The 25,671-nt window shown below is 39.5% G+C and overlaps 1 protein-coding gene across 1 annotated transcript in view; it reads right to left on the reverse strand.

Annotated features, from left to right (window-relative positions):
- Positions 1-25,671, reverse strand: part of NRIP3 (nuclear receptor interacting protein 3) — a 251,519-nt gene that overhangs the window by 63,889 nt on the left and 161,959 nt on the right. Inside the window, exons 3-4 of the mRNA XM_044059765.1 lie at positions 19,851-19,933; positions 776-915 (exon numbers count right to left, since the gene is read on the reverse strand). Of these exons, the coding sequence (XP_043915700.1) occupies positions 776-915; positions 19,851-19,933 (223 nt within the window). The remainder of the gene's footprint in view (positions 1-775; positions 916-19,850; positions 19,934-25,671) is intronic.

Here is a 25,671-nt window from a genome sequence, read left to right on the forward strand (position 1 = left end):
TTCATTGTTGATTTGCACCTGGCAATGGATGAGTCAGCTACGGCTCTGGTCCTTCCCACAGCCTATGCTCTGTGCACAAAGTCCTTTTCTTCAAAGGGCAAATGTGTTCTGACCATCCTCTCAGCCTTCTTTTTTGTATTACACTCAACTCATTAAAAGAAACCTGCTCCAACTTATACATCCAACTATAGTTCTGTTCTTGAGAACCAAGTACAACTGAACAGAACACTGACTTCATTTAAAGTGCATCGGCATTTAGTACTACATACCGGCATTGCTTATGATGCACAGAGCCATATTAGCCAGTGAAAAATATCAAACACTGTTAACAGATTATGAGAAGATGGTTTATTTGATTATGCCTATTAACTAGTTCTATAAATTGCTCATCTTGCCTCTGAATCTAATCCATATTAATTAATAAGAATTTCTCTAGTTGTCTCCAACACTATGTAATATTGTCATATTACAGGATTTTTCCTCATGGCCACTCAACAGCCTTGTGCTCCGCTAGCTAATGTGCATCATGCAGTGATTGTAGGCATTTCTCTGTAATCAATCATGGTTGGTATAGATTAATGTATCTATATGTGACAAAACTAGCAGCTCAAGTATACCAATTGAGCACTTCACCTCCAGTCACATTCCTATTTCCATATATTCTTTTTAATGGTCTCTGTATTCAGTTTTGTCCATTTTATTTTTAACATTTGGCTTGACTTCTTCAGAGTATGTCAAGAAAAATTAAAAAATGAAAATATATACATATACTTACCAAAAATGACTGCTGAACAGTCTACCTGTATCTTCCCTATCGTAACAGTCACATGCTCAATATACCCAGCAACTTTCAAACTGCGAGGCAGTGTAAGATTTCCAATATCATTTTTTTCTGTTTTAACATGATCCTTCAGTCTAAAGAAATAAGCAAAATACACATCAAATTAGGTGTGGATCTATTTAGACACATTGCAAAACAGAAATAATTATATTTAAACAATCAAAATGAACCCAAAGCAATGGATAAACATTTAACAGTAATAAATAGTAGCAGGTGCTGACATTCAGGAAAATAGTGCAGTTTGTAAAATCTTCCCATAACAGCAGGTGTCCTTTCCATCACCGTTACAGTATTCTTTACATATGGGATCCCCTGCCAAAGATAGCTCAAGTCCGACCAGTACACCAAAGCCTTAAGTAAATTTAGGTGTTGTACACCAAACGTATGCTCCCTGGGCATGGCATAGGGCATAAGGGTGACATACAGTGCACACACTCAGAGCTGAAAAAGCCCCAGGATATACAGAAGGCACATTAGGGACAAGGACAACATGTGCATCAATAAGGAGAAAAAAAAAAAAAGGAAGAACTCCTTGGCCAGCATGGCACAAAAACTACAGGGCAAGAGCCAAAACTGAAGGAGTAGGAGGGAGGGGGCAAATACTGCAACAGTGAAAAGAAGGACATCTACTGTTACAAGGTTTTACACAACTGTGCTCTGCCCTTCCATTTCACTATTGCAGTATTCTTTATGTGAGGGAGAGTGCAAGAGCTCAAGAGGAAGCCTGGGAGGAAGAAGCCACAAAAGAACCCTTTAGAAACCCATGCAGGACAGCCCTGGCAAAACCTGCAATGGCCCTGGAAATAATCAACCAATTTGTAATGCTTAATGTACAAAAGACCAAGTAGCAACCTCAAGGTTGGAACTGGTCTCCAAACTCTTGAAAAAAACACCAGAGGAAGCAACTGCTCTAGTAGAATGTACCTTTACTGGATACATTTTCCATGAAAAGAATAAAAAGAAAAGGCCTTAGAAATCTAGGAGGAGACAGTTTGCTTAGAAACAGCCAAACCAAGGTCCTGGGAAGAAAAACAAAAAGCTACTCATATTTGCTAGCAACATTACTTTTATCCAAACATCTGAGAAGTCCATGCAAATCCAAGGTGTGAAGATCCTTCTCACTGGCAGACTGCAAAGAAGGAAATAAAAGGAAGATGAATAGACTGGTTAAGGGACTACTCACTGACCACCTTGGAAATAACAGAAAGATTAGTATGAAGAGACACCTTGTCTCTGTGGAAAACTAAGAGAGAAGGAATAGCCATGACAGCCTGAAGCTGAGACATCCTATTGGCTGAAGTGAGCCAAAAGAATAGTAGTTTTCCATGTACAGTGCTATAAGGAAGCTGAAGAAGCAGGCTCAAAAGGAGCAGGAGTCAAATTTTCATATACAAAATGAAGGCCACATGAAGATGGAATTGGCTTCCTAGGAATCCTGATATGAAAGATACCTTTAAGAAATTGCTTTACCTTAAATCTGGACACCAGGGGAGGTGTCAAGGACAGACAAGCAGAAACTGCTGCCAGCTGGGTTTTAACTGAAGAATATGCCAAACCAGCATGCAGCATATTGCACAAGACCGAACTAGAGAAAGCAGCACAGATTGAGGCTCCTCATGGCGAGAGAGGCACCAGATAGAAAATTGCTTCCATTTAGACATATATGATTTCTTGGTGGTGGGTTTCCTGGCCTGCTGCCGAACCCAAAGCAAAGCACATCCTCAGAAAAAAGTGCCTGAAATGGACGAAAACCCTATCACCTGCAGCATTAGTTGAAGAGTGGACAAATAAGGATAGATAAAAGATCCCTTGTGTTGTTTGAGAAGATCCACAAAGTGAGGTAACTTGTGGCGGCTGCCCCTGGCCAAGTGAGAAAGAGGAAACCAGTGCTGTCTGGGCCAAAAAAGGAGTCACTAGTAAGAGTTTAGTAGAGTCCTATCTGATCTTGTGTAAGACTTACAGAATCATCCCCTTCCAAGGAAAAAATAGGATGTCCACTTTCCAAGCAAGAGGAAAATAAGATGGCCTTCAACTCTCATGACTAGGCTTTTAAATATTTGCCAAGGCATTTCCAACCTCCACAGTGCATTTTTTTAGGTATTGTCAAACCTACCAACATAAATTCTTCTAAATGCCAAGCTGAAGGTACTACTACTCATTGCTAGGCATCTTAAGAAACTGCACTCCCTGGAAGTTCTCCTCACCCTGGAGGATGCGGACATCTGTACAGTTACAGAGACACGGTTAAAGGCTGCAGAAAGCACCCAAGCAGTGCAAGGCTACAGTGCCTTCAGACATTCAAGACCATCCTCTGAAAAAGGAGGCAACAAAAAAGGTTTCCATTTACATGAACATTCACACCTCTAGACTAGTCAACAAAATGACTTGTTTTGAACTACTCCATGTCCAGCTGACCACATAAAAAATCCCACACCATATCATTGCTAGCTACAGGTCCCAAATCATGAACCATGAAAACCACTCCTCAAACCTGAAGTTATGAGAATAATTTACTATTCAGCCCAATATTCTACTCATGGGCAATTTTACCTATCCCTTCTTAAACTAGGAAGCATACACAACCACTAACATACAGGCTCAAAGATTCCTGGAAATTGTCAATCCAAATGCTCTGCTCTCACACTAGGGGCTCAAATATCCTTGACACAGTCTTTAAAAACATGGGGAGCATTGCACACCCCCCCAGCATAATGTCCTCATTGGTAAGATCTAACCATAAATCGGTCCACTTGAAATAAATGTAACGGCAGAACCTCCATCAAACCCTAAAACCTTAAAGAATTTTTCCAAGGCAAATTAACTTCTATTAAGTGATAGAATAGGTAATTTTAAAGCTCCTCCTAACCCAAAAACATGGAGGCCTATGCAGAAGCATACACAAATGCCCTGTACAACCACTTAATCAACTGCATAGAAATATCAGTACTTAACCAAGTTAAACCCAGGTCTAGCTGGAAAAACAAAATCATCCTTGTGGGCCGCATGGCATAAATTGACTATACATCAGAAAGAAGAAACAAATGTCTGTCTAGAAGCAAGTGGAAGGGTGCAGTATCAACAGGCAAATCAGGGAACTAGTCAAGTCTTCAAAAGTTAAATACAAGACTAAAATAGCCTCCCAAGGAAAGTGTAACCATGAAGCATTTGTTAGTTATGTCTGAAATCTTAAGGGAAATGCTTAACAATATATTGAGTTGGCTGTAGATGGCACTACCTGTACTCAGTCAGAAGAACTAAATCTGCTGGCTGATAAATTAAGCTCAGAATTTCACTCCCTAATCACTCCTCAAGAAATACCCCTTACCATTCCTTGTCCTGTTATCACAAAAGAACAGGTAGTCACTGCACTCTCTAAAGCTAGCAACATGGCATCAATGGGCCATGACAGAATCTGAGTGTGCCTATTATGTAGCTTAAAACACAACCTAGCAGATCCACTTGGACCTTTAACTACAGTCTCCAGACAGGCTTTGTTACAGTACAGTAGACAACAGCAACTGTCATCCCCCTGCACAAGGGGTTATTATCAACAGATCCACAACGCCACAACAGTTAGGAAATCCTTCTATGTGGCACACCTCATCACGAAGGGCTTTTCATCCAGAAAAAAGGAGGTAATTGTCCCACTGTACTCATCCCTCATTAGACCCATTATAGAATACAATGCCCCATTTGGTATGTACCTCTCAAGACATCTGCAACAACTGGAAAGGCCTCAGAAATACCTCACTAAAAGAATCACAGGCCTAAAGCAGATGCCCTACGCTGACCGCCTTAAAAAACTCCAGCTATACTCTGTCGCATATCGTCTACTCGGAGGCGATCTCTGCTTAACATACAAGGCCATATCAAACTCAAAGCTGTTGGACATGCTACACTTAAAGAAATCCCTCAGAGCTACACGCTCCAGGGATCTAAACCTTGTCATCACAATAAACAAAACATGCTGGAGGGATAGGTTCCTGACCCAGAGACTCCCCAGACTCTGGAATAGATTGCCCATACATGTCAAGCAGAGTGCCTCTTTGGACCTCTTCAAGAGGAACCTTGACGATTGGATGGGAGAAAGGAAATTCACCCCAGGGATCACGTCAGTCGCCCTGCTAGACAGGGGTCCAGGAAAGTAAATAATGTGGGAAGAAATAGCCAGGGAATTGTTATGGCTAGGCTTGTATAGGCCCTAGGGCTGATAGCCTAGTACCAACCTATGAACCTATGAACCAAGAAACTACCGACTCATAAGTCTGACTAGCCTCATATACCAGGCTATGGAAAGGATAATCATGGACCTGATCAATGACATAGGAAGTCTCCAAACTCTAGACCCAATGCAGTTCAGCTTCATCAAGGGCATGTTTGCTGGTTCAATCTGGTGGACTTTTTTGAGAAAGTCACCAAGGTCATGGATGAAGGTAATACAGTACATACTGTACCAAGCATTCGACACAATGCCCACTCTATTACAGAAAATCACAAAACTGAGCATAAACGTCTGTCACCAGATGGATAGCCAAATGGCTCACGGACAGGAAGCATATTAGAGTGGGGAAATCCACATCCAGCAATATGCCAGTCACCAGTGGAGTACCACAGGGGCCCCTCCTGTTTGGGATATACTTCTCCGATATGATTAGATCATGCTGGATAGAGAGATGTCCCGATATTGCCTCTCCTCTAGAATAAGCTTCCTACTCACATGAAACAGAGCCTTTCCCCTGACCATTTTCAAGTGCAATCTGAACCAATGGATGAGAAATAGCAAATTCACTCCTGGGGTGGTTTGTGCCCCCTTTCTTAATGACATACCACATCACTGTTATATTGTCTCTGAAGTGGGAGGGGAAAACCTGAAGACTCAAAAACAAAGCCCTCACCTCCTTTACATTGATGTGATGTGACCTCTGATATGGAGGCCAGAGACCCTGAGCCTTGAGGGGGCCATAGGAGGCACCCCACTCTCTGTCAGGCATCTGTAAAAGAGCTCCTGAGTTGAATCTGGAGCTTGCAAAGGAAGCCCCAGGTTGAGTGAAAGTTGATGGAGCCACCACTGAAGCTCGAACCTGAGACAGGAAAGAGACACCTGGAAGTCTAAGGGGTGGTAATGTTGGAGTCACACTGGCTTGAGATGCCACTGAAGCTTTCTCATATGAAGCCAGGCAAGAGGGAGCATGGGAATGGTAGAAACCATGAACCAGAGAACCCCGAGACATTCCCTGGTGGAGATGGATGCCAGGAGAAGGGGGGAATTGGAAAAGGCAATTATTAGAGAAAGCCTTGGAGGCAGGCAGAGATTCCACCATGGGAACAGTCTGAAGCCTGTAGCTGAGGAAAATATAATCCCAGAAGGTGTCAAAACTGACTTCTGGAAATTTATGGTGAATCCTGTGCTCTGTAACTTGAGATCCTGAAGCAGGAAGGATCTTGAATAAGCAGATAGTCTATATAACAAAAGATCTGAATTCTTCAAACCCTGCAAAAAGCAATGACAGGAACAAGACAAGACATTTGGTGAATACCCTTGGGGCAGTAGACAGGCCAAAGGGCAAAGCAGAGAACTAAAAATGTAAGGAAGGCAAAAAGAATCTTAAAAATTTCCTGAACATGGGATGGATAGAGACGAAAAGATATGAATCCTCATGTTCCAGAGATACCAGAAAGGCCTGCAGTAAAAGAGGAGGAAATTACCACAGGGATAGCATATGTAAGGAAGGAATTTTGAGGAAGGTGTTCAGCCTGGAAAAATCTGAATTTGTCTCCACGTGCCCACCTTTTGTGGGACCAAAAACATCTAGCAATAAAACCAGTTCAGTTTCCTTCCTGGGCAAGAGGCATGGTTTGAATGGTACCCTGAACCAAAAGAGAGCGTGAAGAACCTATGGGACATTAGAAAGCTGTTCCCAAGGGGGCTGAGGAATGCCTGAAAAGGAAGGATGGGATTTCTCAACCATAAACTATCCCTGACAGACAATGGACAGAATACAAGAGTATGGAGTGATTCAAAGCTAATTTGGAAGAAACACGGAAAGATGGAGGGAAAAAAGTACCTGGCCAAGGGAAGGAAGAAGCAAATTATCAAGTAGAACCCAGCTTGACCTGGAAAGCAGGTTTCTGGGTGGCAGTAATCTGAGTAGACTTAGCAGGAGGCACACACCTGCAATGCTTCTTGCCCATCGGAGGACAAGATTGCCTATGGACAAATGCAGACTTGTAAGAATAATTTCTCTGAAATTTTATAAAAAGGAAAAACAAAAAGTTTCCACTCCTGCAAGGCTTTGACCTTATCCTGTAGAGACATGAAAAGCTTAGGAGCAGCACAACCAAAATGATTTGTATTATCCCAAAGGAGAATCCAAAAGTTTGGCCTTAATGTCATCAGGCAGAGCCTGAAGATGAAGCAGCAGCCCTGGCAGAAGCATCAACTGCATTTGATTGAGTGGCGGGCATCTTGATAAGTAGAACCTAGCAGTGAAAGAGCTGAAGATGTCCCCCTCAGAGTCTCAGGAAGGTCAGAAAACCTTAGAAACCCGAGAAAGGAGAGCCAAAATAATGGCCCTAAAGGATTAAGTGGCAGCAGTATAAACTTTTTTTGTCCAGCCTTTCTATAGCCCTACTATCCTTATCAGATAGCACCAGCTTGGTAGAGGACAGTAACTTGGATGGCTTGTCACAGAAGACTGACACTGCTGAATGGTCAGCAGAAGGCATTTATAAAGAAATGTGCACTCCTTGGGCACATACATCTGGCTTCTTAGGCACAGGGGGCTGAGAGGCAGGGGATATAGATGCTGCTAAAAGTATCTAGAAGGGCAGCCAGAACAGGAGAAAAGTACAGTTGTGTACACTTACCATAAATGTAGATGTTAAGAGTATATTCACTGTTGCAGTCATCATCTATGGGTTATCCCTGTTGTGCTAGCCCTCAGCCGGTCCGAATACCAGAGTCATTGTTTTTCTGCATCGGCTACAGTCACCTGTAGTCTGAAGTCAAGTCATCAGTGCTATAAAGTAAGGGAGCCGACATCATTACATCAGTGTTTCATGCCCTAACCCATCAGAAGCACAAGAAAATAGGTTAAAGTGGTCCTGGTGGCTAAAAGCCACCATGGGAAGCTTATGTCCCCCTAGGGGAAGAGGATATAAGGGGGATGAAGGAAGGGAAACCAGTACTGCAACAGTGAATACACTTGAACATCTACATTTATGGTAAGTGTAAACAACTGTACTATGTTCTTCATGTTTCACTGTTGCAATCATCACCTGTGGGAGGATTCCCAAAGTTGAGGAGAGGGGTAGAAGGATAGGTTAGAGCCCTAGCCATGGGTCAGCAAGCCCTGCAGAACTGCACAGGCAAACCTTGCCCTAGACTTAGAAAAAAAGAGGTAGGTGGTAATGATTTGTAAAGGTATGGACAGAGATCCAGGTGGCAGCCATTAATATGTCCCTGGTGGGGACTCCTCTGAGGAATGTTGTGGAAGTAAAGGCTGCCCTATGTAATGGGTACAAATAGACTTGGGGGGGGGGGTCCCATAAAGTCTGTAACAGAAATGGATACTGAGGAATGTTGTGGAAGTAAAGGCTGCCCTATGTAATGGGTACAAATAGACTTGGGGGGGGGGTCCCATAAAGTCTGTAGCAGAAATGGATACAGTGTGATATCCATTTGGAAATGGTTAAATGGTTTGCTTGGAAATGGGCTTCCCTTCTGCCCCTGGGGCAAAGCTGACAAGCAGCTGGTCTGTTTTTCTGAAGGGTTTAGTATGGTCCAGATAGTATCTTGAGCATGTCTAGCAAGTGCAGAATTCTTCCCCCCTATTTTGAGAGTTGGGAAAGTAGGTGGTTATGTGTATGGCCTGGTTGAGGGTCACATCAGATACCACCTTGGGCATAAAGGAGGGGTTAAGTCCTCAGGGAGACCCTGTCTGCATGGAAAATGATGAAGGGTTCAACAGCCATGAGTGCCTAAAGTTCTGAAACCCTTCTGACTGAGGTGATAGCTAGGAGGAAGGCAGTCTTCCAGGAGAGGCATTTCAATTCTGTTGAAGCAGGAGGTTCAAAAGGAGGTAAGGTTAATTTTTCTAAAACATAATTCAGGTCCCAAGCTGGCAAGGGAGGCCTGATACTAGAAGCCCTCTGAAAAACTATTTAATTAAAGGATGAGAGAAGAGGTGTAGGTCTGAATCATAATGGGCTGAAATGGCTGAGGCATAGATTTTAATAGAAGAGAAGGAGAGTTTGAGCAACTCTGCTAGGTAATCCAAGATAAGAGGGATGGAAGGATGCGAGGTACTAGCACTTCTGGACTGGCTCCAGGAGCAGAATCTTTTCCATTTCCCTGCATACGATTTTCTGGTGCTGGGCCTTCTGGCCTCTGTGATAATGTCTAGGACCGGTTTGCTTAACAGTGACTCTGTTAGCTTTTAAGGTATAAGCCATGCTGAAAGATTGACAGTCTGCAAGTCTGGGTGCAGTATCTTCCCCCCTCATTTGGGTCAAGTGGTCTGAGATCAGGGGAAGCTGCTTGGGGGGCTGTAAGGTCAGGCTGCGCAGTAAGCGGTACCAATGCTGCCTGGGCCAGTCTGGAGCAATGAGGATGGCCTTTGGTTTCTCCTCCCTTATTTTGATCAGTACCTTGGGAATTAGAGGCAGAGGAGGGAATGCGTACACAAAGATGGAGTTCCAGGGGAAGGTCAAAGCATTCACCCTCCATGCTAGGAGGTGATACTCCCTGCTACAGAACTTTTGCAGCTGGTACTTGAGGTGCGAAGCAGAGAGATCCACCTCCGGAGTCCCCCACTCCTGAATTATTTGCAGAAAGATTTCCCTGTGGAGCTGCCATTCATGGGGGTCCAGTAAGTTTCTGCTTAGGTGGTCTGCCAGGGTGTTGTTCACCCCTGGTAGGTATTGGGCAATTAGGTGTAGACCCATGGAGGAGGCTGTCAGCCAGAGGTCCATGGCTAGTCTGCACAGACGGTATGATTGGGCCCCCCCCCCCGTTTGTTGATGTACCACATTACATTGCTGTGGTGTTGTCTGTTTTTATAGGGAGGACCCCTGGCCAAAAATGGGGTTTGAAGGATGTCAGAGCCTTTTATACTGCCATCATTTCTTTTTGATTGATGTGTAAGTGGAGGTGCTGGGCATCCCAAAGACCTTGGGTCCACCTGCCTAAGTGAGCACCCCAAGCAATGTCTAAGGCATCGGTGGTGATGGTCTTGCTGGTAGGGCAGAGAATGAAGGAAAGACCCTTGTTCTTGGCACAGGCCTCTGCCCACCAGAGAAACTCTACCTTTATACATGGGATCAGAGGGAGCGAGGTCTCTAGAGACAGAGTGCTGGCACAAAAGGTTCTTTAGGTACCAATGAAGTTTTCTCATGTGAAGCCTGGCCAAAGGAATTAGAAAGATGCAAGATGCCATGTATCCCAGGGCTTGCAGGAACTTCCTCATGTCGAGTTGACTTCTGGAAGCCAGCTGGGTAAAGTAGAGAATCAGTAAGCTCTGCTTTTCGGGGGATAGGAAGGCCATTTGGGATGCTATGTCTAGCAGAGCTTCCAAGAAAATGATCTTCCTGGTGGGGGTTTGCTTTGATTTCTTCTCGTTGATGGTGAACCCTAGGGAAGTTAGGAGGGATTTGACAAAGAGAAGGTCCTGGAGCAGCTTTTCTTTGCACTCTTCCTGAATGAGGCAATCATCCAGGTAAGGGTAAATTTGAATAATTGTCTGCAAAATGCTATGGCCGGGGCTAAGCATTTGGTGAATACTCTGGGTGCAGTAGATAAGCCAAAGGGCAGAGAACTGAAAGTGTTGTGATCCTGCTCTGAAGCGCATATTCCCCTATTGGGATGTGGCGGTAGGCATCTTTTAGGTCTAGTGTCATTAGCCAGGCATTTTTGTTAGCATTGGCAGCAACTGCTGCAAAGTGAGCATTTTGAATCTGGAGACCGCCAGGGAGGTGTTCAGAATGGATAGATCCAGGATGGGGCACCAAGTGCCCTCTTTTCTAGGAACAAGGAATAGTCTGGAATAAAAGCCTTTGTCTGCTTGATCTTGGGTGACATGTTCTACTGCCCCCTGGGATACGAGAGTTTGGACCAGTTTTAGTGCCTCTGCCCACTGATTTGGAGGCAAGTCTGGGTACCCTCTTGGAATTGGGAGTTCACTGAAAGAGAATTTGTATCCCTGAAAAATGATCTTTAAGACCCATTGGTCCTTAGTTACAGAAAGCCAATTTCTTTGAAGAGGGAGAGCCTTCCTCCTAGTTTTTGGTGAGTGAAGGGAGGGCAGAGGGGGGAGGGGGATGTCATTGTGAATTTTTACCATAGAAGGGTGGCTTAGACCTCCCTGCCTTTGGGGCGGAAGAGGTCCACTGTTTGCTTTTCTGCTGGCCCTGAGATAGGGGCCTGGATGGTCTGTCCCTCCGGGGCTTCATTTGGTACTGTCTGCTAGGTGCAAGGAAGGACCATTGCTTAGAGGGAAAATTCCTGCTGAACCTGGGAGGTTGAATCTGAAAGAAATCTTTTACTGTCTGCATCGATTTTGCTTTGTCTTCCACCTTTTTAAGCACCTCCTCTGTTTTTCCTCCAAACAAGCACTCCTTATCCAGGCGTGCATCAATAGGTTTAGACTTGACATGATCAGGGAGAGGTCGTTCCTTCAGCCATGCATGTCTCCTAATGGCAGATCCAGTTACTGCTGCCCTGCTAGAGGCTTCTAGGGTGTCATATCTACAGTGTAAAGAGTGCTCTAATAGCTAAGGTTGCAGTGGTGTATACTTTTTTACCCTAATACATCCAGAGCTCTGGAGTCCTTGTCAGAAGGAATAGGATTCTTGGCAGAACTAGTCTTAGCTCTTTTAGGGCCCTGTGTAATGACTTCTGGGTCTGCAGCAGGATTTCTGTAGAAGTATGTGAGAATCCGGTACCCTGTAATACTGGTCAGGTTTACTGGGAGCAGGTGGGAGGGTGTCAGCGGCTAAGCTGCATTCATGGAAATCATCATCCACCACTTCTAAAATAGAGGGGGTGGCCAGGGGTCTGTGCTGAGGCAGGTCCAGAAAAACTCTTTTTCCTTAGATTGGGGGAAATCCTGAGATTCTCACTGGAAATGTTCCCTGAGGGTGTGAATGGTTTCCTAGAAGGAAAGGTCCTCTGGAGGGGAGGCAGAAGGGATGGATTCTTCTGCATCTGGATCATCATAAGCAGTCAGAGGTTGCTGTTCCTCTTCAAAATCTGAATAGTCAGATTCCTCAGAATCCTGTTCTGTCATAATTTCTGGAGAAGGGTGCCTTTTCCTTTTAGAAGTTGTGGTCCGACCACCCCAGATAAGGGAGATGAAATCCTCCGCCATTTTAAGCATCATCTGCCATTTTAAGCATTTGTGCTTGGGGTGGTGGAGCAGGTGCAAGATGGCGACTAGAAGCAGATTTTCTATGGGTGGCCTGGCTTCTAGGCCTGAAAGAATCAGTCTGAGAGACATAGTAGTCAGATGAGAAGATGTCATTTTTTGTCTTGATACAGTAGTGCGAAAGGTCTCCTCGGAAGCCTGTGGCTGCTTCGTGGCTCCAGACCCAACAGAGGCAGAGATGGCCAAAGGCTCGGAAGGTGAAGAAGACTTCTGCAGCATACTAGACTTTGAAAAGGTCTCGGTAGAGGCCTGCATAGATATTGAATCAGGCATCAGGGGCTGCGAAAGCGCCTCACTGAATTTGGGAGAACTGGCTACCCGCTTAGTGGTAGCGTCATCGGAAGGCTTAGCCTTGTGTGGTTTGTCTCCATCTTTATCTCTGAATTTTTTCAGAATGTCCATGGATTGTTGGCTGATGGATGCCATATTGGAATGTGAAGACGGAACACGAAAATAACTGCCTCAATGAGAGCTCTACGGCAAATGGTTCTTGCATTAAAGAGGGCACAGAACTAGCAATGAGAGACATTATGGTCTGGGCCTAAACAAGTGACACAGTAAGAATGGAAGTCTCAGTGTGGGATTGGCTTTCCACAGGTGAGACAATTGTTAACTTTTTTGGACATTGGTTAGTGCAAGAAAAAAAAAAAGGGTCCACAATGGGGTAATTAGCTTTAGACGTTTTCAGCTGAAATTCAAACTCTGGTAGCAACCGACCGGCACTCATGTGAACTGCTTCTGCTACGGGCTCCATGGCAAAAAAGACTGATGTAATGAAGTCGGCTGCCTTGCTTTATAGCACTGATGACCTGATGTCAGACTACAGGCGGCTTCAGCTGACAGAAAAACATCGACTCTGGCATTCGGGCCGGCCGAGGGCTACCACAGTAGGGATAACCTACAGGTGATGACTGCAACAGTGAAACACGAAGAACATCAGCAGATGGCCTGGCAGACTCCATCTGTAGGAGCTCATACATGGTACCCAGGCACAGCAGACAGGCATTCAGACTGAGTTTCAACAATGGCGTTCAGACTGGCAGCAAAGAATTTCTGAGTGTGTGCGTTCCTTATGTCACGTTTATGCCATACTATATGTGCAGGCGGCATACGTGTGATGTATGATGTTTACAAGTAGTAAGTGCTTTAGTATACTGGCCAGACATTGGGCTATCCTTGGCAGGATATCAGTTATGTGAAGAACACTGCAAAAGTGATATGGAAGGACATCACGTTACATTTATTAGAGAAGTTAAAAAACAGACTATTTCTAGAAAAATTACATTTACAATCTGGGAAGATGGACATCTAATTTGTTCAATTATGTTGAATTATTGGGCAAAATATTTTTAATACGAGCCATGTGTTAGGTCATTCATAAACTATCCAGAAAATAAATGTAGACATCAGCAAGGTTTTTAATTACAGACCCCAAGAAAAAGCATTTTAGTAGTACCTTTGTATTAACTCAACCCTCATAAAACTCTGTTAGAGCAAATGGAACTGGCATCCATGTAACACTGATGAATATACAACACAGTATGCCCTATATCTTTTTAAATCTACAAAACTGCTTTATCTCTGGCTTAATGCGTCTTGAAATGATTCAACAATGATGCCTATAAAAACTGCATTGGCTGCAGTGTATTAATGTTTATAATAATCAGAAATTAAAATCATTTCAGATTGTGTGAAAATTACCCATATCCAACCAACTCAATATTAAGTAGCAAAAACTACTGCTAGTTCTTACTTTCAATACTTCACTACGTCCCTAGAACACAGACATTCATCATTTCAAAATACAAACTCTCAGTGTTTGCACACAGAATACAGCAAACTGTACCAAGTCATAAAAATCATTAACATAGCTTCACAATAAAAATATATAAGGTCTCCCTCTGATTCATATTGGGAATAACCACTTTTACATCTCAGAACATCTACTACATGACACACAGAAACAATAAATACACACAAGCACATGTACAGACATTACAACACACCACATTAACATCTTTGCATGTGTGCTCACCCCAGTCTGCTCAAACAGGCAGTGGATATCATGTTATAACGGCAACCAGTGTCAATCAGAGCTTTTAAATCTTTTCCAGCACACTGTAGGAAATAAGTGCATCATCAGGTATTGTAACTCAAGTATCAGCAAAGAGAAATGAATTGTGCCATTCCTTATTGTTGGCATATGCTACATGTATGAATAAAGCTATCAAACTTCAGTAGTCTTCAATGGCAAATATATGCTGTACACATTTGTTTTGATACAGAGAAATTTGCAGTGTGAAAACAATCCTTATTTCATAAGTTATGACCCCAAACAGTAGGTATTATTTACAACATACAGACCCCTTCCATTGTATCTGGCTTTCTCAGTATATTCACATGCGCATAATGATCTCCCTCTGTAGCAAATGTAGTCATAATTTCAGCCTCCTATAAATGTTTCAATCTGTACACCATCTTGTGACATCATCATGTGTTTGTCACTTTATCTGCCTTTCTTTACAAAAAACAGAGGATTTTCAGGGCTTGAATAATTTTGTCATGCAGACAGTTAAATTCTTACATCTTAGAAAAAAAATTATATGTTTTTTTCTCTCTCTCTCTCTCTGTATGTATAATATATATGTATATATATATATATATATATATATATATATATATATATATATATATATATATATACATATATATATACACACACACACACACACACACACACACACACACACACACACACACACACACACACACATTTTATATACTCCCTTCCCCATGCCAAAATAACCTCACTTACACTACAGGATTCAATAAAATCCATGTAGGTTCTGCGCACAGCCTACATAGAGAGTATTTGTGTACACAATACTGCTTATCACGCAGCCTCACCCCATGAATATTAATGATGTGTGGCGCATGTAAGAAAGGTTTTGCAGCTCATCCTGACCCATGAATATTAATGATGCGCTGCATGTGTAAGCAAGTTTCGTGGTTCAGCCCGGTGTTGCTGGCTGTGAAACCTGTATACTGAATGTGGATCGTTCCACACAACTTTTTATAGTGCCAGTAATGTGGTCAAACACCAAACTAATGTTGGGATAAAGGGCAAGCATGCATTTTCTGAAGGATATGAAGTACGGAACAGAAAAGTATGTCATTATATAAGGACTGCGATCTTCAGTGAATTTACAATAAATCACAATTTTAAAATGAACAGGCTAAAATATGATGCAAATATCTGGACTTTCTGCAAAACTGTGAACAGTATCCCTTTTGTGTTTTAATTTCTTTTTTTTTAATTTTTATTTTTTGGCTGGTGTTTGCGCAATGCACCGCTTGGTATAAACATGTTTAGCTGTGCTCACCTGGTTTGTGTGAAGTGCAGCAGCACACAAACTGGAAGAATGGACCACCCAGGTTGTAGACAGGACCCAGACAGCCACACATTTAAACCGGATGCATTCAATGAATAACATTGTACATCTTGCAAACACGGTAAGCAGCACTGCACTACAATTAACAGTGAGAACCAGGCAATAACTATTAAGGCAGCAGATGATATCCCACTAATCCTGTGGCAGCAGGTGTTAATTGTAGGTGTGGAGTGCAAACATGATGCCTGGCAGTGGGCGCCATTGTCTACCATGTTTGCACAATGGTAAGCAATGCACAAGGTTTTCAAATGTTGCAAAACCAAATGTGTGCACTCTTAGCAAGCCCAAGATGTGCAATAGGTAGGAAAAAAGCAGAATATAAAATGGAGTTGACAGCAAATGTTCATTATACATTGAGCTTGAACTATGGCAGGCACATTAGGAATTGCTGTAGAGGGTGTGTGCTTTTGGGTGCAGCACTGAAGTGTCCAGGAGTCCAAAATATTTGTTTGACTCCTAGTTAAGAAGCATGAGCCCTGGTTGCTGCAGAGTGACTATTCAGGCTCAGAAAATAAATCAGAGGCTTAAAATAGTATTGCCAGGGACTTAACCAGTGTGACGGGTATCCCCTGCACTGGTGAGCAATGCAATCATTTTGATGACCTCCGGAGGATGATGCAGGATACCCTCAACCTTTGGCTCAGAACTTTTGGCAGGGGACACCCCACGGGTGCGTGCAAGTATCAATTTAGGTGAGTAATTGTAAGAGTTTAAAGCTGAATATAGTCAAAACTGGTGTTCATAATGATGTTCTGTTTTTGCCACAGCTGCTGAAGAGCTAGCCTTGAATGTTTGGTCCCACATCGTGCGTTAGTAAGGATGTGAGAAGCATGTGGTATGTATGCATCAGAACAGTACTATTTAAATAGTATTTTAATAATAATAAATAATAATAAAAATTTGTATAGCGATTTCATAGCATTAAAAGTCAAGGACCATTAATCTGATGCAACTATATTAAATACCAACTACGGCATGCATATCCCAACTGTAAAAGAAACTATGCATGCTTTGGACTGTAGCACAAAGCAATGGTGTCATATTCTCAAACATTTAGCATGCATCTCTAAAGTGTTAAAGGAAAGTATGCATGCTGCAGTCTGTAGGGCAAAAGAACAGTACAATATTTTGGCGCAGTCATCAGCTGTGGGTTCAAAAACCACACTTCCCAAATATACAATACTGTTAGGTTTTCATCATTATTGGAATGTCACTTCATACCTCTAGACCAATGGCACGAATGACCTTCTGTAAACTGTAATCAGTATAACTGGAACTTGCATATGCACACATCAAGGACTGGTGGCTACGTAAATGCTCATATACAAACAATTCAAGATTTTTGGAAGCTGTTGATAGAATTCACATGACAGAAAATAGATGCATCTTAATGCATGTAATGTCTGAATCATATTAGCTAAAGTTTTTGATTTAAATGAATGTTAGAACATAATTTTCTCTCCTCTTGATTTCTAACATTAAGATTATTTGAATGCTATTAGAATACAAGTGTTATATATTACATAGATCTATATAATAGTATGAACAGTTTAAAAAAAAAAAAAAAGTTTATTTTAGTTTATATGATGCTGTTTTACCAAATGTGTAGTTTTGTCTTGATAGATAATTGAATTGAAAACTGTTAACCTCAGTTAAATATAACTAGTATTAAATTGATAAGGTGGTAGCTGAGGTACTGCTGCTTAGGGTAGGGGTTAACTTGAGTAGTAAATACTGCTCTAAGTTGGAGTTTTCAACTCTGGATGCAAGGTTTAATCCTTACACTATTTTCACTTGTTCATTGTTATATGTATATAGTTTTGACATCCACAATATACTTTGTACACTCATTGTCACTACAAACAAAATTGAATCCTATACAAAATCCCATAAGAGATTTAATAAATACAGCTATATTTAAAGGTACACCTAAAAGAGGAGATGTAACATTATTTATCTTGTTATTTGTTATTTCGATCATAAGATTCTTGAGTTTTAAAATGCCAAATGACATCTTTAAAAGGAATTTCTTTAAACATTAATGGATTGAATAATCCGTGTAAAAGGGCAAGCCTAATAAGATACATTAATCTACACAAGGCCAATCTAGTCTTCCTGCAAGAAACCCATCTCTTGAAAAAGATATTGATAAACTAGCCACTAATAAGTATACAGTATTGGTTAGTTCAGAGCACACTCAGAAAAAAGAGGAGTGGCTATTTTATGGAATAAAAGTATGCCCATTCCTAAAACCATTAAGTCTTATCAGGATGACAAAGGAATGTTTTGTATGGTTACAATACAAATTAATGGGAAGACTTACACTTTAATTAATGTATATTGGATACCTGGAATTGGTATTAATACAGTGAAACATCATATTGATAAGATCATATCATTCTCTGTAGGGATATTATTTTAGCTGGTGATTTTAATTGTATACTACATGAAAGTGATACTACCACTATAAAGAAAAGAAGAATTACATCTAATGCAAAACATTTAAATGATTTTGCTAATTCTTATCATTTGAATGATATTAATAATCAGATAGAGTCAAAATCATTACCATACACCTTTTTTCTAACAGATACAAAACTTATTCAAAAATAGATAGGGTCTTTATTTCTAACCAGATGGTAACAGATTTAATTAATTCCAAAATCATTTCATGTCCTATATCTGATCATAACTCAATTGTTTTTGAATTCATGATAAAAAATACTCATAATGTTCAGATCAAAGGATACCAGCATACTTAACTCAGCTAAAAGACTATAAAGAATATATACTTTCAGCAATGAGAGACATTATGGTCTGGGCCTAAACAAGTGACACAGTAAGAATGGAAGTCTCAGTGTGGGATTGGCTTTCCACAGGTGAGACAATTGTTAACTTTTTTGGACATTGGTTAGTGCAAGAAAAAAAAAAGGGTCCACAATTGAAATTCAAACTCTGGTAGCAAAGACTGATGTAATGAAGTCGGCTGCCTTGCTTTATAGCACTGATGACCTGATGTCAGACTACAGGCGGCTTCAGCTGACAGAAAAACATCGAGGATAACCTACAGGTGATGACTGCAACAGTGAAACACGAAGAACATCAGCAGATGGCCTGGCAGACTCCATCTGTAGGAGCTCATACATGGTACCCAGGCACAGCAGACAGGCATTCAGACTGAGTTTCAACAATGGCGTTCAGACTGGCAGCAAAGAATTTCTGAGTGTGCGTTCCTTATGTCACGTTTATGCCATACTATATGTGCAGGCGGCATGTGATGTATGATGTTTACAAGTAGTAAGTGCTTTAGTATACTGGCCAGACATTGGGCTATCCTTGGCAGGATATCAGTTATGTGAAGAACACTGCAAAAGTGATATGGAAGGACATCATTTATTAGAGAAGTTAAAAACAGACTATTTCTAGAAAAATTACATTTACAATCTGGGAAGATGGACATCTAATTTGTTCAATTATGTTGAATTATTGGGCAAAATATTTTTAATACGAGCCATGTGTTAGGTCATTCATAAACTATCCAGAAAATAAATGTAGACATCAGCAAGGTTTTTAATTACAGACCCCAAGAAAAAGCATTTTAGTAGTACCTTTGTATTAACTCAACCCTCATAAAACTCTGTTAGAGCAAATGGAACTGGCATCCATGTAACACTGATGAATATACAACACAGTATGCCCTATATCTTAAATCTACAAAACTGCTTTATCTCTGGCTTAATGCTTGAAATGATTCAACAATGATGCCTATAAAAACTGCATTGGCTGCAGTGTATTAATGTTTATAATAATCAGAAATTAAAATCATTTCAGATTGTGTGAAAATTACCCATATCCAACCAACTCAATATTAAGTAGCAACACAGACATTCATCATTTCAAAATACAAACTCTCAGTGTTTGCACACAGAATACAGCAAACTGTACCAAGTCATAAAAATCATTAACATAGCTTCACAATAAAAATATATAAGGTCTCCCTCTGATTCATATTGGGAATAACCACTTTTACATCTCAGAACATCTACTACATGACACACAGAAACAATAAATACACACAAGCACATGTACAGACATTACAACACACCACATTAACATCTTTGCATGTGTGCTCACCCCAGTCTGCTCAAACAGGCAGTGGATATCATGTTATAACGGCAACCAGTGTCAATCAGAGCTTTTAAATCTTTTCCAGCACACTGTAGGAAATAAGTGCATCATCAGGTATTGTAACTCAAGTATCAGCAAAGAGAAATGAATTGTGCCATTCCTTATTGTTGGCATATGCTACATGTATGAATAAAGCTATCAAACTTCAGTAGTCTTCAATGGCAAATATATGCTGTACACATTTGTTTTGATACAGAGAAATTTGCAGTGTGAAAACAATCCTTATTTCATAAGTTATGACCCCAAACAGTAGGTATTATTTACAACATACAGACCCCTTCCATTGTATCTGGCTTTCTCAGTATATTCACATGCGCATAATGATCTCCCTCTGTAGCAAATGTAGTCATAATTTCAGCCTCCTATAAATGTTTCAATCTGTACACCATCTTGTGACATAATCATGTGTTTGTCACTTTATCTGCCTTTCTTTACAAAAAACAGAGGATTTTCAGGGCTTGAATAATTTTGTCATGCAGACAGTTAAATTCTTACATCTTAGAAAAAAAATTATATGTTTTTTTCTCTCTCTCTGTATGTATAATATATATATATATATATATATATATATATATATATACATATACATATACATATATATATATACATATATATATACACACACACACACACACACACACACACACACACACACACACACACACACACACACACATTTTATATACCTTCCCCATGCCAAAATAACCTCACTTACACTACAGGATTCAATAAAATCCATGTAGGTTCTGCGCACAGCCTACATAGAGAGTATTTGTGTACACAATACTGCTCATCACGCAGCCTCACCCCATGAATATTAATGATGTGTGGCGCATGTAAGAAAGGTTTTGCAGCTCATCCTGACCCATGAATATTAATGATGCGCTGCATGTGTAAGCAAATTTCGCGGTTCATCCCGGTGTTGCTGGCTGTGAAACCTGTATACTGAATGTGGATCGTTCCACACAACTTTTTATAGTGCCAGTAATGTGGTCAAACACCAAACTAATGTTGGGATAAAGGGCAAGCATGCATTTTCTGAAGGACATGAAGTACGGAACAGAAAAGTATGTCATTATATAAGGAATTTACAATAAATCACAATTTTAAAATGAACAGGCTAAAAATATGATGCAAATATCTGGACTTTCTGCAAAACTGTGGACAGTATCCCTTTTTTTCTTTTTTTTTAATTTTTATTTTTTGGCTGGTGTTTGCGCAATGCACCGCTTGGTATAAACATGTTTAGCTGTGCTCACCTGGTTTGCGTGAAGTGTAGCAGCACACAAACTGGAAGAATGGACCACCCAGGTCGTAGACAGGACCCAGACAGCCACACATTTAAACCGGATGCATTCAATGAATAACATTGTACATCATGCAAACACGGTAAGCAGCACTGCACTACAATTAACAGTGAGAACCAGACAATAACTATTAAGACAGCAGATGATATCCCACTAATCCTGTGGCAGCAGGTGTTAATTGTAGGTGTGGAGTGCAAACATGATGCCCAGCAGTGGGTGCCATTGTCTACCATGTTTGCACAATGGTAAGCAATGCACAAGGTTTTCAAGTGTTGCAAAACCAAATGTGTGCACTCTTAGCAAGCCCAAGATGTGCAATAGGTAGGAAAAAAGCAGCATATAAAATGGAGTTGACAGCAAATGTTCATTATACATTGAGCTTGAACTATGGCAGGCACATTAGGAATTGCTGGAGAGGGTGTGTGCTTTTGGGTGCAGCACTGAAGTGTCCAGGAGTCCAAAATTTTTGTTTGACTCCTAGTTAAGAAGCATGGGCCCTGGTTGCTGCAGAGCAACTATTCAGGCTCAAAAAATAAATCAGAAGCCTAAAATAGTACTGCCAGGGACTTAACCAGTGTGACGGGTATCCCCTGCACTGGTGAACAATGCAATCATTTTGATGACCTCCGGAGGATGATGCAGGATACCCTCAACCTTTGGCTCAGAACTTTTGGCAGGGGACACCCCACGGGTGTGTGCAAGTATCAATTTAGGTGAGTAATTGTAAGAGTTTAAAGCTGAATATAGTCAAAACTGGTGTTCATAATGATGTTCTGTCTTTGCCACAGCTGCTGAAGAGCTAGCCTTGAATGTTTGGTCCCACATCATGCGTTAGTAAGGATGTGAGAAGCATGTGGTATGTATGCATCAGAACAGTACTATTTAAATAGTATTTTAATAATAATAAAAATTTGTATAGCGATTTCATAGCATTAAAAGTCAAGGACCATTAATCTGATGCAACTATATTAAATACCAACTACAGCATGCATATCCCAACTGTAAAAGAAACTATGCATGCTTTGGACTGTAGCACAAAGCAATGGTGTCATATTCTCAAACAGTTAGCATGCATCTCTAAAGTGTTAAAGGAAAGTATGCATGCTGCAGTCTGTAGGGCAAAAGAACAGTACAATATTTTGGCGCAGTCATCAGCTGTGGGTTCAAAAACCACACTTCCCAAATATACAATACTGTTAGGTTTTCATCATTATTGGAATGTCACTTCATACCTCTAGACCAATGGCACGAATGACCTTCTGTAAACTGTAATCAGTATAACTGGAACTTGCATATGCACACATCAAGGAATGGTGGCTACGTAAATGCTCATATACAAACAATTCAAGATTTTTTTTGGAAGCTGTTGATAGAATTCACATGACAGAAAATAGATGCATCTTAATGCATGTAATGTCTGAATCATATTAGCTAAAGTTTTTGATTTAAATGAATGTTAGAACATAATTTTCTCTCCTCTTGATTTCTAACATTAAGATTATTTGAATGCTATTAGAATACAAGTGTTATATATTACATAGATCTATATAATAGTATGAACAGTTTAAAAAAAAAAAAAGTTTATTTTAGTTTATATGATGCTGTTTTACCAAATGTGTAGTTTTGTCTTGATAGATAATTGAATTGAAAACTGTTAACCTCAGTTAAATATAACTAGTATTAAATTGATAAGGTGGTAGCTGAGGTACTGCTGCTTAGGGTAGGGGGTTAACTTGAGTAGTAAATACTGCTCTAAGTTGGAGTTTTCAACTCCAGGCGGGATGCAAGGTTTAATCCTTACACTATTTTCACTTGTTCATTGTTATATGTATATAGTTTTGACATCCACAATATACTTTGTACACTCATTGTCACTACAAACAAAATTGAATCCTATACAAAATCCCATAAGAGATTTAATAAATACAGCTATATTTAAAGGTACACCTAAAAGAGGAGATGTAACATTATTTATCTTGTTATTTGTTATTTCGATCATAAGATTCTTGAGTTTTAAAAATGCCAAATGACATCTTTAAAAGGAATTTCTTTAAACATTAATGGATTGAATAATCCGTGTAAAAGGGCAAGCCTAATAAGATACATTAATCTACACAAGGCCAATCTAGTCTTCCTGCAAGAAACCCATCTCTTGAAAAAAGATATTGATAAACTAGCCACTAATAAGTATACAGTATTGGTTAGTTCAGAGCACACTCAGAAAAAAGAGGAGTGGCTATTTTATGGAATAAAAGTATGCCCATTCCTAAAACCATTAAGTCTTATCAGGATGACAAAGGAATGTTTTGTATGGTTACAATACAAATTAATGGGAAGACTTACACTTTAATTAATGTATATTGGATACCTGGAATTGGTATTAATACAGTGAAACATCATATTGATAAGATCATATCATTCTCTGTAGGGATATTATTTTAGCTGGTGATTTTAATTGTATACTACATGAAAGTGATACTACCACTATAAAGAAAAGAAGAATTACATCTAATGCAAAACATTTAAATGATTTTGCTAATTCTTATCATTTGAATGATATTAATAATCAGATAGAGTCAAAATCATTACCATACACCTTTTTTCTAACAGATACAAAACTTATTCAAAAATAGATAGGGTCTTTATTTCTAACCAGATGGTAACAGATTTAATTAATTCCAAAATCATTTCATGTCCTATATCTGATCATAACTCAATTGTTTTTGAATTCATGATAAAAAATACTCATAATGTTCAGATCAAAAGGATACCAGCATACTTAACTCAGCTAAAAGACTATAAAGAATATATACTTTCAGAAGTACAACATTTTCTAGACATAAATAATACTCCTGAAGTCTCCATTGTCTATGTTTGGGATGCCTTAAAATCATAGCTATATGGACAAAGTATCAGATGGTATAATAACAAAAGGAAATCTTGGGATAAGGAATTGTTAGATATTCAAAGTAAACTAGACTCTTATAAACATAATAATAAAGAAAATATTATGGACAAGAAAGTTATTGAAGAAATAAACAAACTAAATGTGAAATACAAAGAAATTTTAACTCATAAAGTTAAAATAACTTTAGAGAAATACAAGTTTTTGTCTTATTCAATAAGCCCCAAATACTTACATAGACTTAAAAATAAAACAAAAAGATTGAATAAACAAAACCATATCAAAGAAATCTTTTCTCTAAGGAAAAAGAAGAATGTTTCTAGTATACCAGAAATACTGGATGAATTTAGAAATCACTTTCACAAGATTAACCATAACAACATTAACATGGAACCTAAAGATAAAATAAAGGAGTTTATAACCACAAACATGAATAAAAGCTTAATAAACAACAGATTAAACTATTGGACAAGAGTATTTCATATACAGAAGTTATTATACAAATAAATAAGCTTAAATCAAACAAAGCACCGGGTAATGATGGTATTATACCAGAGATATATAAAATCCTTTCTAAAACTACATATTCATTAATACATAAGTTTTTATTCTGGCCCAAACTGAGTTAATAACCCCCCCCCCCCCATCTTGGCAATATACATTTATTTCACCAATTTTAAAACCTAATAAAGATCCAACTAGATGTTCTTCATATCGACCCATCTCATTACTTAATGTTGATTATAAAATGTTTATGAGTATTTTTGCTGATAGATTGAAGACAATTATCCCAGGCATTATAGACATAGATCAGACGGGCTTCATTGTAAATAGAAATACTTTTGATAATATAAGAAGAACTTTAACATTAATTGATTTTGCAAATAGGAAAAGAAAGATTTAACACTTATTAGTCTTGATATAGGTTCAGCATTTGATTCAGTAAGTTGGGACTATCTGTTTACCTTACTGAAATGCACAAATTTCTCTGATGCATTTGTAAATTTAATTGAGCATTTATACAAAGGAACGCTGGCTTATATTAAGGTAGGAACATATGTTTCACAAAAAATACCCATTCTTAAAGGTACAAAGCAAGGATGTCCACTTTCTCCACTATTATTCACTTTAGTAATGGAGCCTTGGGCTAATTTGATTAGAAACAGTACTGACATAGAGGGTTTTGAAATAGAAGGAAATACATCAAAAATTCAACTTTTTGCAGATGATGTTCTAATTACATCAGCAGGATCTAATTCTTCTATGCACTCTTTATTTGATAAAATGATGAATTTTAAAAGTATTTCTGGTTTAATATTCAATGAAGAAAAAACTAAAATACTACCTATATATACACGAAAAAATACTCTCATTAGTGATTTTACTAAATATGTACCCAACTCAGGTCAGATAACTTATTTAGGTATAATACTATCTAAAGATATTAAATCTATTATATATAATAACTATAATACCTGTTTTCTTAATATACAAAATCTTTTTAATACCTGGAATAATATGTTTTTACTATGGAGGAGAGACTTACAATTATTAA

The sequence above is a fragment of the Protopterus annectens genome, chromosome 17.part0, assembly GCF_019279795.1.
Source record: "Protopterus annectens isolate FY-2018-M chromosome 17.part0, PAN1.0, whole genome shotgun sequence".
Taxonomy (NCBI): Eukaryota; Metazoa; Chordata; order Ceratodontiformes; family Protopteridae; genus Protopterus; species Protopterus annectens.